The 19,107-nt window shown below is 42.5% G+C and overlaps 1 protein-coding gene across 1 annotated transcript in view; it reads right to left on the bottom strand.

Moving 5' to 3' along the window:
- Positions 1-19,107, bottom strand: part of gmds (GDP-mannose 4,6-dehydratase) — a 196,868-nt gene that overhangs the window by 101,532 nt on the left and 76,229 nt on the right. The window contains exon 7 of the mRNA XM_042417598.1: positions 16,780-16,907. Coding sequence (XP_042273532.1) covers positions 16,780-16,907 — 128 coding nt within the window. The remainder of the gene's footprint in view (positions 1-16,779; positions 16,908-19,107) is intronic.

The following is a 19,107-nucleotide window of genomic DNA, read 5'->3' as shown; positions in this document are numbered from 1 at the left end:
CTTTAACAAAAAGCAGCACAAAAACAGTAAAATAGTATGTAAGAATGCAAGATTGAGTCACTAAAAGAAAAAAAATATTAAAATACCAGGAACAAATATGAATTTGATACATAAACTCTATATATACTCTATATATACTCTATAACTGCAATTGATTAAATAACATATTAGACATAAAATATAAATAAATAAATATATATATACCTTAAAATATACAGTGTAGAATAGTTGAAAGTGAACAGATTTTATTCTCTACAATGGTTTGGTTGATTTTCACTTTTAACTCGAGCTATTCAGTCGTTTCAATTCCAATTACAGCAGCTCCAAATACCTACGCTTGTTTTGGCTAACCTGACGGCTAAAAAAACATTTACACCGACACATGGTCCAAAAAAAGGAACCCTGCATGTATAAAGGAAAAAAAATAAAAGCTGATAAAATGTTGGAAAGCAGCTACAGTATATGGACTGCTGTTATGTGAGCAACAGGTAAGAAATCCATCCATCTATCGATCTGATGTCCTGGAGAGTGCTGTCTATTACAAGCCACACACTGTAAAATACATGCCTGGTGTAAAAAACCATTCAGAACAATAAGTTTATTTAGCGAGGATTGCTCTTATGATTTATCAGCTTATGGTATTATTGGTATTATTATTATCTGTGGTAATAATAATACCAATGAAAACACGTCTGAAACTTAACTTTTTGGCCTCATCAAACCTCTCAGCTCACATATTTGTGACAGTGACCTTCTCTCTCTACTTGTGCACCACAACTGATTTAACCCTCCTGTTGTCTCCCCGTCAACCACGCCACTTTTGTCCTTCCGGGTCAATTTTGACCCGGGAGGACAAAAGTCCACAGATTCTATAAATTTTACTTTTACTTGCAAAGTGTGTGGTACGGAACCATTCATGTGATTTTCAGGCAACAATCCATATTTCTGATATAAAAAACATTTGAAAACGGGTCAAATTTGACCCGAGGACAACAGGAGGGTTAAAGAGTAACGCAACACCTCCTAGAATTCTTATTTTTGCTGACCTCCAGTAGTTTAATCTCTCACCTTGCTATAGGTAGACTCAACACTGTTACATCACTGTTGGCTGTGGCGACACAGCACATTTACGACTACACCCATCAGCGATGCTGCGTAAAACGAAACAGATTTGAAACTTTCAACCAGAGAGGTTAGTGAATTATTACTCTGTCAAAGGGCGCTACATCCGTTTTACACATGAAATTCTTGAGAAGTAAACACGACAATTAGGCCTGTGAAAACAGTTGTATAATGTCTTCTATTGTTCTAGTAGGAGTTTCCCTAAGTTTGACAACCCTGATTATGTCCCCTTTAAGACAGATAGCACAAAAACAATGGAAAATAAGCAGCAGGGGCACGACAGTATGTATTAAAATCTAAGAGGAAAACAACATCCCACAAACATGAACGCACATGTAAACAAATATTTTTCAGATGTGCAGAAAGAGATCATTATTCTCATAGAGCGAGTAATATCAACGCTCCTACATACATGTGGTGCGAGTTCATGCGCACACAAGCACGCCAAAGATTTGGGTATCAAAGGGGGTCAGTCAGTCAGACAAAAATGTAATCAAGAGAGAGAGGAAAAGCTGTGAGAGAGAGGAAAAGAGTTGAGACTGTGACTGAGCTCTTGTGATATTTGGCTCGGTTTTCGATATTCTGCAGTCTGGACAGAGAATCTTCCCACGAGCCGCTCGACCGGCTGACGGAGCGAGAGACACACAGAGGGAGTGTGAGGGAACGAGAGAGGAGGTCACACACATTCCAGTCCCAAAGAGTAGGCCAGACTCCTCAGACAATTAAAACAAGATGACCCCCAAACATCCCCTCCACTCCATCAGTCCCTGTCTGCTGGACCAGTGAACGCTTCACTTCACTCCCTCGCTCGCTCGCTCGCTCGCACCGATACTCCCTAAAATGTCACTACACCAGACTCAGCCTTTTCTGTATGACAGAGTAAAGTACACACATACACAGACACACACACACAAGCCTGGGAGGAATTATTGCATTAGGGTGCCTCTAACACTTGTGCTTTCCAATCAGGGAGTGTCTCAGCTTCACAGGCCAGCTGTGGACTCCCTACCTACTGCTGCTCTCTCTCTCTCTCTCTCTCTCTATTCGATGCAATTCAGTCCCATTCAATAAACATTTACTGGCATCACTCAGTACTCCTCTGCAAAACTACATCATAATTTTGCCCGACAGACTTTTATTTTATTTGGGCAAGGCAACTTTATTTGTGTAACACCTTTCAACAACAATTCAAACCGCTCTACAGAAGACGTTCACACTGCGTAAAAGTTATTGTTCGCCTCATGTTAAGACAACATTTACCGAAGCATTTTGTAGAACTTGTTTATACAGTTCTCAAAGTATTGAAAATAGCATTGTTTTGCCATTTTGTACCCAAACTGCACCACAGTTTAAAGATTTCAAATGATATCCATTCACTGAATACACAAAAAGCCGGAGAATGACACTAGTTACTGTAGACAAAATGAGAAATTCATGTTCAGGACTTCAACATACAAACTATACCTTTTTAAAAAAGTGAATGAAAACATGTATTGACAAGCAGTTCTGCCACATGAACACTTTCTACCAAGCTTGAATCAATTATTATTTTTAGTTTTTTTTTTAAATGGAAACTTGGGAATGGAAATTTGGAGCCAAATTCAGGGAAAAATTTTATATTCTAATGAATATTTTGTAAAGCAGACATTTTGGCACCACTTCACATATTTTTGTAAGTTGCACGGAGAATGGAAGCAATCTCGAAATATCAAAAGTTTCAGTAACACTTGTGTTGTGTTCCAGTCTGTTTCTGGTCTGTGGTCTTCATCGGGGTCATCAGTCAAAACTTAACAAAGAACATGTGAATATGATAAGTATGAACCTAAAAAGATGACTAATCTCATATTAACACCGCAGACGATCGGTGTATTAACACGCCACATGTGTGAGTTTAGCAGCGGGTTTGTGGTCTCGAGTGAAGCAAACTTGTCTTAAACCGATGAATAAAGCAGCCGTCGATGCTACAAGAGCTGCTGGAGCTTTGATACTTATATTATTATTTATTATATTTTAGATAATCTATAAGAAAAACTGCCTCTTGTTTCCAGTTCTTCTCTCTCACACACACACCCCCAGCTATCACTCTCCCTGCTGCCCCAGCCTATTAAACCCTCAGCAGGGTACCGAACCTTCCCACCACCTCCCCCCCAACCTCCCCTCCTACTCTGGAGACGTCAAGCCCATCAATTTGCTCCCTCACCCTCTCCTGCCCTCTCTCCTCCTGCTCTGCTCCCTCTGTCCAGGTGGGAGGTATGACTCTCTGTTGCTCTATGTGTGTGTGTGTGTGTGTGTGTGTGTGTGTGTGTGTGTGTGTGTGTGTGTGTGTGGGATTTCACCCCCCACACACACACTCGTCACCTAACAAACCTGTCCAAACACAGCACCGAACCGCAGGACAACAGAGCTGACGACGCACTGAAAAATAGACTTTCTGGTCTTTGTTTCCTGTTTTAAATCAAGACAACTGAAAATCTATAAACTACATAAATACAGTGAAAGTCAGTGTAGCGTGTTAACATCAATAATCACTGGCAGCCTCAGCTTCTATCCACTGAATATTGCATCGTCAACACTTTCTGAGTAATGACTCGTGACGTTGGATATTTTTGTACTTGTCCTCTTTTTACTTGACGACATATTTCTTGATTTACATCATTTTTTTAGGTGAAGTTCTTGCACAGCACCTTTGTAATAAGACAGCATTAAACACTGAAGTGATGGCTTAAAGAAGAAAATGTTTATATCCTTCAAAGAAACGTGCAGAAAAAAGTGTTGTTGACATCAGTACTGAGACTATAACGTACTGGCAACAATAAGGAAACATTTTCAACGCGCCGCTTTAGGTTTTCTGAGAAATCTGCTAAAATGTTTGAGGTTTTTTTTTGTTTTGTTTTGTTATAATATTTTTTTGGAGAGGAGAAAGAAACAGGGAAAAACAAGCAACAAGGATCCGCTGCCGGAATCGAACCGTGAATGTTGTGGTTATGTGGCATGCATCTTAACCAGCGGGCCGCCGGACCGGGCCAGCTAAAATGTTTTCGCCACAAAAGCACAGCGAGCAGCACAGAAATGTTTTTTCATTATGAGACAAACACACAATTTCAGTTGCAGAACTCAAAACTTCACATTAACTCGTGTTGTCTGAGTACACATTCATTATCATTTAAGGACTGTGATTGGCTCGTGTTCCTTCTTCTTGGTTTTCAAAACAAATGCACACAAAAAGCAACAATTGGCAAGAAGAGGGAAGCACTATAATTTCTTTGTAACAGGAAACAACAGGCTTTATAGGAACTATGGTGTTCATTTTTCACATGTAACACTTGTAAAAATGGTTTGAGCCTATAAGTATTTTTTGAGTAATTTTGGTTTCCTTTTCTTATCCCTTTATTATTTTGTGTTTTCATTGTACTGTCATAGCCTGTTAGGGTCGGTCGGGTTTGGTTTTGGGGAAGATGGAAATAATCTGCGTAATTTGTTGTTTGTCTTTTTGAATGTTTGGATCTTTTTGTTTATAGTTTGGAAAAATTCAATAAAGAAATGTTTAAAAAAGAAGTTTGCAACTAGAGTTCTCCGTTGCATGAAGTTTCCTCCCTCATATGAATAATGTGCATCTATCCGTGCGTCTATCTTTGCATATGTACGTTTGTCTGTCTATCTGCCTGCCAGTCTGTGTGTGTGTGTGTGTGTGTGTGTGTGCATGCGGGTATCTGCTTTCTATGAGACTCCGAGGTGCAAACTATCCTGCAGGCTCCGTATGAAAGCTGAGGATTCTGGTTACACAAGGCGGCGAAGAGAAAGGAGAGAAAAACAGAGCGGGAGAAGAAGGAGGAGAGCATCTGCTTTCATCCTCAACCCAGCAGGGGAGAGCTTAGGCCTGTCAGTCTGAGAGAGACAGCCAGCTGTTGCAGGGCGCACACACACACACACACACATATATATATAACCAAACACACACAAACCTCGATACAAACTTAGAAAAACAACACTGTATATTTTGGAGTACCATTAAAGCTCAGTGGCCTGCTTGTTTCTCTTATTTTCACTATTATAAAGATATATTCCTAATATTTAAGGCTATAAAATATAAAGGGAAAGGCTCATACTGCGAAGTAGAGGTTCCCATACATTCAGAAAGTTCTTTCCGACGTGAAAACGACTTTCAACTTTTCCTCTCTTCTTTAAAAAAAAAAGACTGACAGAAAGACAATCCTTGTAGCAGAACCGTCACAGCTGGTATGAGTTTGTTCTAGTTTGTTCTTAAAAGCAAAAGACAAGCACTACTTGGGTGTTTTCTACTATTTCAGAAGGAAAAGGGTCATTGGTGTATGTACTGCATATGTTATTAATCTTTGGTTCCAATTATTTAAAAATGATTGGTTCTCACAATCAATACGGCTATAAAAATGTCAAATCTGACATAAAATTACATGACAACTTCCAAAAGTAATTCTTAAACTGGAGGAGGAAAATGATTTGATGCATTATTTTTGTAGGCTCTTGACTTCCAAACTTTTATTGAGTGAAACAGCCTTGAAACAGGAAAGTAAAGTGATTATTTGTGTCAACTTTAATGACACTCATTGCCTATTCCTGTAAAAGGGGATAATGAGTACTACTCACTTCATTTTGGGGAGCTGTAAGCCCAAAAGATCACAAACACTGACCGGGAAGATTGGTTAATTTGGTAAAAAAAACAAAGGTAATGAATTTAAAACATTCAGAAGGTTTAAAAACAGTTACAACCAGATGAAAAAAACACACCAAATGTCATAGAGCCAAACAAAAAGATCTGCTGGCATTATGTTCAAATGACAATTCTCAGATTTCAGAATTTACAGTATGAAGACTAAAGAGCTCACAGCTGTGCTAGTGGCTCTATGAGGCTTTAGTAAGGCACAGCAGTGCTTTGAGCTAACTGCTAACACCAGTATGCTGCAGCATGTTCACAATGACAATGTTAACATGCTAATGTTTAGCAAGTATGTTTAACATGTTCGCGATGCAATAAAATAGAAGAATTGCAGGAGAAGCGGATTGATTTGCACATGAGACTCCGTCAAATGTAGGGCGGTGAGGGAATTTCCCCTGTGGTGATTAAGGGTTGCTCAGCAGTGCGGTATGCAGTCATATGCGGTATTAGCACCATTTTGTGTGTGTGTGTGTGAAAATCAAGGTATGTTAGTCTGATTATGTGTCGGCCGAATGGAGCAGCAGTACTTGACAAACACGGAGAACACGTTAAATCGTGTTGTGGCGGGAAATAATGTTGACCTACATGCTGAGTGTCCTTAAGCGGAGTCTGGATGCTAGCTGCGGTAAGCTCGCGCAAGGCTCCATGGACACCCACGAGCGAGAACTCTCAAACCGCCGGAGACAGACTGGACCGAGGGAGCCGCCTAACACTCGGTAAACATGAAGTGAAGTGTAAAACAAGAAGGGCCTAGCCTCAAAAATAAAAAACATGAACATAGCGCGGTTGTGGCAGTCGCTTGCCATCCACCGCAGTTGGCTTGGCTATAGCGTGGTATTGCAATATTGCGGTTATTACGACAGCCTTAGTCAAATGACAGAGCTAAACGCCGTTTCAAAAGAGACATCGAAACTTCAGGACACTTAATGCCATGGTTTTAATTGGATCAGCTGGCATGGGAACGCGAAACTCAGCGCTCCTTGTCTGGAAACACTGGCCAAGGAGCATTTTCCACCACTGACCACCGACATGGCAGCTGCTGTGAGATGCTCAGTGGCCTCCTGCTCCATACAATGCCCAAGGGAACATCAGTGGAAAGGGTCGGTGACAGAGGCAGGAAGACAGAGGGAAATCCTCCATCTCATCTGGAGCTAAGGCTGGAAAACCATTTTTTACGGCGCTGAGCCCGGACTCGTCCCCCGACCGCCATACCATTGCTTGCTTCCACCATGGAGATCGGTGGTTCCATCGATCGGGGGGCTCTCACCGACTAACGGAACCGCTGCAGCAGTCCACTGTTTACCCGGAGCCCATGTGTTGGGCCTCAACACACAGCTTCCAGCCGTGCTTGGAAAACACGGTAATGTGAGTACTGTGGTGGCACACATTGGCAGCAACAATATTTCTCACCGCGAGTCTGAAACATTAAAGGAACATTTTAAAACTTTTCTCACCACCCTTAAAGCAACTGGAAAAACATTGCAATTTCAGCACCCCTACCGACTTACAAAAGGGGCATAGAAAAATTCTAGTCGTCTGTTCTACCTAGATTCATGGCTAAAAACTGCATGTGACAAATTTAAGGTCATTTTTATAGACGACTTTGATCTTGTCTGGGGCTATATTGCGTTTTTTTTTTTTTTAAGCACGATGGACTGCGCCCCAACCACAGGAGCTCTCAGGTGCTCGCCCACAACATATTGCAATGTATTTCACCATGACTACCTAAACCACCCACCCCTGTTCACTCTATAAAACCCATCCTCCCAACTCGACACAACACTGCCAACAGAGCTATAAAGGGGCCAAACATAAATAACTTGGTTATATTTCCCAAAGACAGAAACTCATTTTCAGCTGCAAAACAGACAGAAATTAAAATGGCTCTTTTTAATATAAGGGCATTAGCAAACGACAGTAATTTGTATCGATGACTTCATCAATGAACACAATCTTTCTTTACCTATATCCTCTGTACAGTCCTACCTCCCTTTTTAAAACTATTTTTAATTCTGTATATGAAGACATCCTTGCCAATATAAATCACCCCTACAGTTTGGTGTCTTCCCCACTGATTTTAAAACTGCTTTAGTAGAAACCTCTTTTAAAGAAAGGGAACCTGAATATTTTAACACCCAGCAAATCTCCCGTTTTTAAGCAAAATTTTAGAGAAACTAGTTTTTTAATCAGCTAAGCATGTTTTTAAACTTAAACACTAAATTAGAAATGTTTCAACCAGAAACAGCCATGATAAAACTAGTGAACAATATCAGAACAACAAGCCTTCAGTTCTGGTGCTACTTGACCTGAGTCCTGCCTTTGATACTGTGGATAAGTATTCTTTTAGATAGATGAGCATGTTGGTCTGACTGGTTTACCTCATATCTTTGTAGAAGTTTTTTTTTTCTTTTTATCTGTAGATGACCACTCTACCTGTGGGGTACCACAAGGATCAATTTTAGGACCGTTACTTTTTAATCTGTACATGCTGCCCCTGGGCAGTGTCATCAGGAGACATGGTATCTCTTTCCACAGCTATGCTGATGACACTCAGCTCTATGTGCCTGATGACACCGGGCCGATTGACTCACTTTTTAAACTGTATTTTAGATATAAAGGCCTGGATGTCACAGAAGTTTTTACAGCTCATCAAGGATAAAACTGGCCTCCAAACTAAACACACTAGGACTCAACCCGAGCCAGGAAGCGAGAAATCTAGGAGTCATTTTGGATTCTGATTTTAATTTCAAGGCTCATGTAACTATCTAACTAACAATAACTCACATGCTGAACTATTTACACTCTCCTTTCTGGTCTACTGAGGAAACCAATAAATCAGCTGAAATTAATTAAAATTCTGCTGCACAAGTGCTGACTAACACCAAAAGGAGAGCACACGTTATGCCTATTTTAGAGTCTTCACACTGGTTACCTGTCACTTCTCGTATTGATTTAAACATTCTTTTATTAGTTTATAAAGGCACTACATGGCCGTGCACCAGACTACCTCTCAGAAATGCTTTTGGTTTATGAACCAGGAAGGCCCCTCAGATCCTCCGGTTCTTCTCTTTTAGCTGTTCCACAAAGCAGAACAAAAACATTTGGTGATGCTGTTTTCAGCCGTTACGCTCTGAGCCGCTGGAACAGCTTCCAGAGAATCCGAGAGGAGCGGAAAATATTGATTTTTTTTTTTTTAAACGTAAACTAAAAACCCATCTATTTAGTCTGGCTTTTATGTAGTGTTTTATAATTTTATGGTTTTACTATTTATTCTTATTTTATTTATTATTGTCATTAATATTTATTTTATTCTATTTTTGTTTTATAAACATTTAACTGTTGATCATTATGATTTATTTTATTCTATTTTATTTTATCAACATTTTACTGCTTTACTATAATCTATTTATTTTGTGTGGTATTTATTTATTTTATTTTTTATTGTTAGTTTTATTGCTTGTATTATCTTTTATTATTTCTCTATTATTATCTTAACTACCCATCTTTTACTGTTCTTATCTTATTCAATTAACTTTTTTTTTTAAGCTTTTGGTTAATTTGGTGTACATTAGTCTCAAAATCCATTTTTAACATCCTACGTTTTGTGAATCACTTGTAAAGCACTTTGAATTGCATTTGATTTGTTTGAAAGTTGCTAAATAAACAAAGTTTGACTAACAAAAAGAAAGAAAAGGACAAAAAAGAAGAGGACAAGGACACACCTAAAAATTAGAACCTTGTAATATTGATTTTGTTTTGTAGAAAAAAAACTGCCTGCTTTGCGCAGAAAAGACATTCCAGCCTCCATCAACCCTTCTGTCATTCTCTTCACCAGCTGTGATCCCTGCCAATCACAAGCTCTGACCCAACTCTTTCAGCCAATCACCCGCAGCTGTACGGTACTGCCAAATACCGACTGGAGGGAGAACAGAGAGGTCAGAGAGAAATGAACAGAACAGGAACAGAGGGAGTGAAAGAACGACAGACATTCCCCTGAAAACCCCTGAATCTCACCCCAGAAATGAGGACACCTTTTGGGTCAGGTTTCTGTTTTTATAAAAAAAAAAAAAAAAAAAAAAAAGCAGAAGTTCCAGCTGAAATTCTGGGCCCGTACACATTCATACACACTCAATGTAACCCTGCTGTGGCCCCCTTCACAAAAGCAATAACCATAGAATCTCTTCGGTCATGGATCTGACTGTTATCTGTTCTTCTATTGTTAGAGCAGCGAGAGGGAGTCAGTTTTACACAATCCCTTTTTTTCCATTTATCTTCCCTCATCTCTAAATTATCTAGACTGTGAAAATCTAACATTTCGTTGCTCTGCGCCTCTTTCTCTGTCCCGCTGGTACCATGCCACAGTAAACACTCAACCCATGTTGGATGATTTAGGATTTGGACACAGATGGGGCAAGATACCCTCCCTCAAAATCCATTTTAAGCCTCTAACCCAATTAATTATTCTTATCGTCATATGTCACCTCCTACGTATCTTCTTTGAGTGTTTATGAAAGTACAATTTTCTTCCATCTACCTGTTTGTGCAATACTTTTATTAACAACAGCCCATTTCAAGAGCCTCGACTTGTGTGTTGATTTCTTATATTCATATACACACACAAGGACTTTTAGTATTTCAAGAGGTTTTTCAGTTTCAGAAACAACAAAACAAACAAAAAGAAATCCAGGGATTTATCAATATTTATTATCATAGCGGTAAATAAAATCTTAATTATTAATTAATTATCCAGTGCAAAAACTACTGTATGAACACCAAAAATATCTGTAATTTGCTTGTATCAAACAAACTAAATTTTCCAACGAGGTAACCAAAAATGACATAATATTTCTTGGAACCACAATTAAAATATGGCCACTAAAAACACTTTCTAACCCCAAAACTAGTAAAATTAGACTTGACATTAGCAATGAAACTGAAAAATGGTCCTCGAAAATAGAATATTTGTCTTTCGTTAGAATAAATAACATTTAATGATCCTTAAATAAGAAATTATGACTTAGAAGTGTCCTTTTTGCAGTCTTTATTAGAAGTGCTTGTAGCGAGAGGAACTTTTAGGTGAAGGCCGGACGTAAGCGTTTTCTTGAAGCGGAATACGACTATTGGCGTGCGGAGGGGGTGGACATAAAATCTTGTGCCACTTTTTATAAAATCCAGGTATTTCTCCTTAAAAATCTGTGAGCCTTAAGGATTTCATTACTAGGACATAAAATCAGAGAAAAGATTAAAAAAAAAGTCAACACTGTTACAGCTAGTTCCCCTTGAGAACCAGTTACTGTAAGGAAAGTCTGTGGTTGGGCCACTCTAAACAAGACTCCATGAACCAATTAAACTCTTCAGACCTGGGATCAGATAGCATATCGGAGTTAAAAGGCATGAAATGTTTTGTTATGTTCAAGCATCATTCTGTGTAAAATGTACATGTTCTTGAAATAAGTGTGTGTGTTCGTGCATGTGTGTGTGTGTGTGTGTGTGTTCGTACATGTAAAGGTTGCAGGAGGTTCAGTGAGGTTTTATTGCTCTGAGCCACAGGGGGGCAAACCCCGGTTTATTGAGCTGCTGCTAAGGCCATGGGTCGAATTTCACCTGTAATTAACGCCCCGAAACCTACACACACACACACACACACACACACACACACACACACACACACACACACACACACACACACACACACACACACACACACACACACACTTACATCTGTGCATGCACACAGCTGCTGTCGTTTACTCATCCTGCTTGTGTGGGATGCCAAGTCAACATGACAGTAACTTCTGTCACAGTCTTTCTCACTAAATGATCTACACTCTAGCCTAGCCCCCCTGCAGAGCTTGCACACACACACACACACACACGCACACACACACAAATCTCAAGAGATGACGTTAGGAATATGCCAGCGTTGGTGTATTAGGGGGGGAGCAGGGGGTCAGGGGTTGGCGGAGTTGTAGTTGTAGTCAGGAGGTTTAGGTGATGAAACCCAACGCTCCTTCTCCTCTGCCCTATTAGATCCCTTTTTTAGCTCTTTACCACTCCAGCTGTGTTTATTAAAACCTCGCAGAGCAGGCGAAGGTATTTATCAGCTCCCCGAATCACCGCTGTAAAGATCCAGGCATGCATATAACACACACACACACACACACACACACACACACACACACACACACACACACACACACACACACACACACACACACACACACACACACACACACACACACACACACACACACTCTCTATACCACAGAGTGCACATGCAGCAAGGGGACAGCGCCCTCTACGACATGGCAGAGCGCACCATTGAGACTTTATGGCGTTTAAATGCCACAGGTTTCATACAGCGGCCAGTATGTCAGTCAGCAGCACAGGAAGAAGCCAAAGTGATAAAATCGAACCGTATTTCTGACATAACGCCTTCCTGGATATTTATTATTTGATGATATATCCAAGGGTGCTCTCAGAATAACAAATCATTTGTTCATTGTACTCTGGAGTCAGAGCGCTTAAAAATACCCATGATTGACATGTCTTACGTCAGACCTCCACGGCCAAACATTCACTGTCCATCAACAGTTTCACAGCCTGTCCTAACGTCTTAAAAAAAATACACATAATATATATTATGAGCCATTTTTCATGCCGAGTCGCTGGATAAGCGCCTCAGCAAAAAAGTTTAAATGAAGACGTGAATGTCAGGCTTACTGTACCAGGTTCCTGAGCCCTGCCCCCACTGTCACCTCCCAGGCCAAAAACATGTGATGAATGGCCTACCACTCTCATCAATCATCTGTGATTGGCCCTGATCTGCGCTGTGATTGGCTAATTAGCCTCATCTGTAACCATTACTGCGCAGAGAGGCAGCTGCGCTAGAAAAAAAAAAAAAAAAAAAAGGGATAAGAAAAATAAAGGAGGTGAAAAATGACACCATCAAGGGCCTGTCCTGTCACCACGGTGCCTCCGCACAATGCCAGGAATTAGACAGTTACCGCCACACAGGGGCAACCGCGCGCGCACACACACACACCTGAAGGCTTCAAGGAAAACACCTACAGAAGACCAGAGTTTCATAGGTAATTATATTTTGAGAATAAATATGCGAACAAGACAAGAGCAAGGGAGGAGGGTTTTTTTGTCTGGACTGTGTGTCAGCGGGTCAGCCACATCTCATCTGGCAACGGTTTCCCCACTCCGGTCCGCTTCAGCAGTGAGAAAACAGCAACGCCAGTTCCAGTCAAGGGAAAATTAAGAGCCAGTTATTAGATGTCAGAGGGAAATATCTGGTAACTGGGTGGTAACTACTCGCCGAACGAGAGCTGGACAAGAGGGAGAGGAGCGGTTTTGGTGGAGCACTCGGTCCGGTGACGCAGCTTTTCATGAGTACAAAACAGCAAACTGTAAGAGGTTAAGAGGCAAGAGGGACATGGAGAATAAAAAAAAAAAAAAAAAAAAAAACATAAGATGGGAGAGGAAAGAGACAAAAAAGAGAATAGTGAGGCAGGATGGAGCCTGAGGGGAGAGAGAGAGAGAGAGAGACAGAGAGAGGGCCAAAACCACCAGGCCGACTTCTGCTCCTGCTCCCTCCCAGCCAGCCCTCTCCTCTCTGCACAGGAAATGGCTCTCTACATCCAGAAGGGGTGGAGCTGGGGGGGGGGTAGAGGGGGTGGGTGAGGGGGGGGTTAAACAGCTGTACCCACCATGGGCCAACTCAGGGTGGGGGCACAGGCTGAGAGGAGAGGAAGGAGGGAAAGGAGGAGGGCAGTCCTTAAGTAAAGATGGCCTACTCTTACATCTTTATGTGTTCAGATAGAGGCTTTAGTGAGTGATTGTTGTGGGTTTCCTTTTCTCCTTCGCGTCCTCGGATTCAAAAAAAAAAAAAAAGAAATCGTTCTATATCGCTGATCCCAGAAAACCGCAGACCGTCCAAGTGTTTCAAATACCGTCGCAGAATTGAAAAACTTAAACGCTTAACCTCTTTGAGGAAAAATGAGGTCAGGAGGATTTAAATTATTTTATCTGTCGATTTTATACTAAAGCGTTCAGCTCCCGGCATCTAGTCCGTAATACCATAATAATAATAAAGGGTTCCATTGAGAGTAGCTGTGCAGCTCCAGGTCTGTCTGCCTGCCTGGGACGGACACCTGATACCCGGCTGAGACGATGCCCAGCCAGCCGCACGCTTTCAGACGTCGTTAGAGCAGACACACAGCACGCCCCTCCTGCCACCCGCAATCCATCCACAGCCAATTACGAGCAATTTCCCTGTCCTGGGTGGGGTGAGGAGAGGGAGAAACAGAGGGAGGAAAAGCAGTTGTCAGCCTAAAGCAGACACACATGGTTCTGTTTACAAATTGCCAGTTGTTTGGCTTCGCCATGGTAACGCGCTGCCGACGCTGCCTGGATGAATATTTCAAAGTGAAACACAGAGAGAGAGGCAGAGAGAGAGAGAGAGAGAGGAGGGGGGGGGGGGGGGGGGGGGGGTCGTGGTGACAGTCGCCGCCTTTGATGGTCTGGCAGGGCGGGGTGAACTTCCAGCAGGAGAGATGGTTCATTTATGCATAATGTACAAACGTCCCACAAACACGCGTCTGTCCCCCCTCCCTACCCCGCACCTTCCCCCCCCCCCCCACCTCCTCCTCCTCCTCCACCTCAGTTCCCCTCAGCACCTCGGGCTTCTGTTTGGCTTCCCGAAAGCTGCTTTCCGAAACTGGAGACGTTCAGCGAGGAGGTGCCTGATTCACCAGAGCTGGAATGTCGGCGGTTCCCACAGGAAACCTGGAGCGTCTCAAGGCAGGGTGCCCCGGACAGGCACTAGACGTACACACACACACACACACACATCCAGCTGTATGGAGTCGCACGTACCATACAAAATACTTTCGGGATATGGCATGACAATCATATTATATATATTTTAACTTACAACACCTTCTGAGAAATCACATTTTATCCATCAGTTTGGTGCTGCAAATATTACGGTACCCATCAGAACAGTTCAGCTGAAATCAGGAAACCTGCTCTTGTTAGATTCATTCAAATTCAATATAGTGAAATTATTTAAATTGTTGGATTATCAAAAGCTCAATCTATTGGTTCAGCCTAGTTACACAGAAACTGAATGTCTTATAGCAACGCTGCTTAGATTCATAGATGACTTTCATTCCAACTTTTTTTTTTTTTTTCCTCAAAAAGTTTTTGACCTGCTTTATTTCAGCAACTTTGACCGCTGGGACGTGTTTGTGCAGTCTGTGTTTATTTACCCCAAACTGAAAATGTACCGATTGTGCAGATGTTAGCTGTAGCTAACCAGGAATCGACTGTGTGTGTGTGTGTGTGTGTGCATGCATGAAGCGTGTTTGTGTGACAGCTCAAACTTATTTCAAAACTCAATTTCTTTCCTTCATTTTCCTCCAAGTTCTTCTTCTTCTTTTTCCTCGTCTCAGGTTCGTGATAAGCGCGGGTTGTTCACTCACGTTAAAACGTTGTCAACGTTGCGCCCCCACCGCAATGTGCTCCGCCTGTGTCTGTTCATGCCTACTGGCGTTTTTCCACTGGCTTTCTATGCAATTGTGCTTCTAAAATTGGCTTTGCGTGTCCTTTTAACACATGCCTGTCACCCTACATCTGTCTGAGAAAAATAAATAGGACGTTTATTTTCCAAAACCACATTGACACATTATTATAAAAACCAATGTTTATTTTATTAGATGTGAATCTGTTAATGGGGACATACCATCACACAAACAGATTCTGTATCAAGAACAGTGAGTTCGGGGCGCCGCCGTGGCTAAGGGGTTAAGACGCCAACCATAAACCGCAATGTCGCCGATCCGAGACCGCCCCGGGGACTTTTGTTGGATAGCTCTGCCCTCGTTTCCTGTTATCTTTCTACTTGGCCTTCTAAAAGCATAAAATGCTTAGAAAAATATATATATATATTTTTAAAACTGAACTTTTGTGCTTCCATTTAACCAACACCGTCTCACTTCCAACAAGTCAGACCAAGGGAGGCAAAAATTATTCAGTGTGGTTACAATCGGATATGACTGATCGACAGCCTTCCCGTATCAGGGTGACGGAGTCACTTTGCTGACGCCACCGACGCCTCCGCGCCCCGCCTTAACAGCGTGATCCACCGCTGCCCCTCTACCACCCGGCTCTGACGCAGTGACCCCCGCACCGTGATCTGCAGTTTAACTGAGCTTCCCTCCCCGTAACCTCCTCACCTCCGCTCCCATCTCAAAGAATGCCCCCCGCCACCACCGCCACCATCACCTCCTAATAATAACATAGTCCGCCGTCAGGGGTCTGCTGTCAGACATGGCAACCCGTTGAGCCTTTCATCCCTGCAGCCACACACACACACGTGTTCCAACCTTAACCTATCACACACTTTGACACACTCATAGGAATGTGCGCTTCCTTACGCACACACACACACATGCATGGGGGGGAAAACACACATTTTAGAAAGCTCCGTCTGCTCCTGGATGTGGCGACCCCACTGTTCGTTTCATCTCCCCTCTCCTCTCTCTGCTGGCTGCTGGCACCATTACATTAACAAAAACACCGTATTTCTGTCATCGTCCCCAGGACACGGCATTCCCTTAATATCTCTCTTTCTTCTGCGGGCGTTCGGGGAATGGCGATGGGGGCCTGGAGGGATCTGGGACATGGGTGAGTTGTGGGAAACCAGAGTGCAGTCTGTGGCCTCACAGCATGTGGCCCTCTCCCTCTCCTGCCGCTCCCCCTCTCTTTCTCTATCTCCGTTTCTCTTTTGGCAGAGAATCATAGGAGGCTTCATGCAGATCGCATATTGCGGCCTCAAATGATCTGGGAAAACAAGCCCCGTTAATGCTATGTGCACATCTGAACCCTGTTCAACTCCCGAGCAGTGCACGCAGAGTTTGTGTGTGTTTCTCTGGTTATGGTTGTGTGTGTTTTACCTCCACGTAGTCTTTGGCGTGGCCCCAGTCCCTCTTGGAGTCCAGGTTGCCCAGACTGAAGCTCTCCAGTTGGCCCAGGTGAATCTTCGCCACAGAACGGCTGATCTTACGAGTCACAAAGTTTGAACCTAAAAACACATACATTAAAAATGCTTTGTTGGCATCTTCTGAATTCAATTACAGTTTACACGGAATATAAATGTTACAGAGGTTCAGCTCGGTCCAACACACACAAACACAGTCAGAAACAGAGAAACGTGGTGCAGATAAATGAAATCGAGGCCTCCACGTTTTGAGATCGAGAGAGAGATCCCTAACTCTACAAAACACCCCAACACCACACACACATACAGAGGCCTTCCAAACCTCCACTACTGCTCCAATTGCTCTTTAGCCAAAGCAAAAATCTAAAACAAAAAGACACCCTGAGTCAAATCAATTCTCTACCACCTCACATTACAGCCACTAGATCCTTTTGGAATCCATCTCTCTCATTTTTTTTCCCTCTAATTCACTGTTTCGGTGTCAAATCTGGGCCGGATGCCAAGACAAATCTTAGAGCATCAGTCTATCAACACCAAAAAAAAAAAAAAAAGCAACAGGGAAGTTCCAAAGAAAAAAAAAAATGACAACCAAACAGGACCACCCTGGCTCTGCCGGTGAAGTGTCCAGTCCAGAAGCACCACATCGACTAGCCAACGTATCTGCCAGATCACCCCGGCGGTGCTCCTCATTCTGGAGCTGACACACGTGGCGATATTATCTGCGGGAAAAACAAATGAGCTCCTAATGACTATTTCTGCGCTGTTAGCGGGGTTAGAGACGTTTTGGGTGTTTTGGCAGGACATTCAGGGTCGGTGTCATGTTCTCTGTTCCTGCTGCGGGGGGAAAGATGCTTTTGGAGAGAGAGAGAGAGAGAGCCTGCGAAATAAATGCTCCGATCCTCCAACCAAAACACAGCATTATACAGATGGAAATCAACACTAAATATCAGGGTGTCATGTCTAATAACGCCACCATCTTAGTTGAAACGGCTTATTAGAGTTTGAGGGGTTTAACTCTGGCTTGGCTCTTCTGTCTTATGTTCAAAAGCTGAAATGGCAGATAGGGATATGTGAAAATATCATTTCAAAGGAGAGCTTGCCGCTCGCATCAAAGACTCGGCTATTTTTAGCTCACACAACATCCCTACTGTGCATAAATCTCCCACAACCTTGCGTGAACCTCTTTGAGACCTCTTAAGAGCTCCTACATGCTGGTTTCTTTTTTTTTTTTTTTTTAACTCATCATGTCTTAAGATGAATGTTGCCTTTTTTTTCCTCTGCGCCCATCCTGGCCATAATAGCGTGGCTCTGTCTCGACACTGTATCACTGTTGCCCCTGACATGGAGCAGAGCCTCCGTTTAGACACAGGAAAATCCCATGAACCCAATCATGCGAATGCACCAAATTTGTAGTAATTATTTCATAGGAAAGCGACAGCCCTGGGCAGGCTGAGCAAAAACAGACCAGAGAAGGTTTTAGACACGCTTATTTGAGAAAATACAGCGTGTTGTGTGTTGGTAAGTTGGGGTCACATGGCCCCCGTGTCGACGCTGCTTTGTCGCCATGTTGAGCTGGAGTTTATGCAGCCTTGATGAATTGTCTAGATAGCACTACGTATATGAAGTTGAATCTTAAAAGCCGTCTATTATTCTTAATGTGAATCAATATTATTGACACCTTTATTAGGAAATAGCATGTGTCTACAGAGCGTAGATAAATCGTGGATGGAAACCCCCTCCGATGTCGGGCCTGTCCTGTTTTTGCCTGATCGTCTCATATGGCCCCGGGGCCCTTCTCTAACCTGTCAGGTCATCTGTTCTGGCAGGTAGCATCGCTCCTGCTAACTGTAGTCAAATGTTAACCAGCAATTATTCATCAGCTGTCAGCGCGTCGGTGATTGTCAAGCTTTGCTCTCATGTCCCAGGGACTGAGATATTCACCATCCATGCAAACGCTCTCATTTTCTTTTGCTAAAACGATTAAGCAATTAGTCAATCGACTGGAAATGAATTGACAACAATTTCAAAAGGGGAACTCCGCTTATTTTACACTCGTGGAGTGGGAGTAGCACTCAGCCTGTGAAAAACAGTTGTGTAATGTCTTGTGTGACCTCGGAGGAGCTTTCTTAATGCTGAGAAAATGATCCTCATCAGGGTTATCTCGGATCATGATTTTTAATGTAAAGCCTGCGTTACAAAGTGGGGGCACGGAGTTTGAAAAGCATGGGAAACTGCACTTGTACCAGGCAAGGCGGAGCGGGTCGAACAAAAAGAGGCCACTGAG

This window comes from Thunnus maccoyii, chromosome 7 (assembly GCF_910596095.1).
Source record: "Thunnus maccoyii chromosome 7, fThuMac1.1, whole genome shotgun sequence".
Classification (NCBI taxonomy): Eukaryota; Metazoa; Chordata; class Actinopteri; order Scombriformes; family Scombridae; genus Thunnus; species Thunnus maccoyii.
Note: the sequence above shows the minus strand (reverse complement) of the source record. Positions and strands in the feature narration are given on the sequence as shown.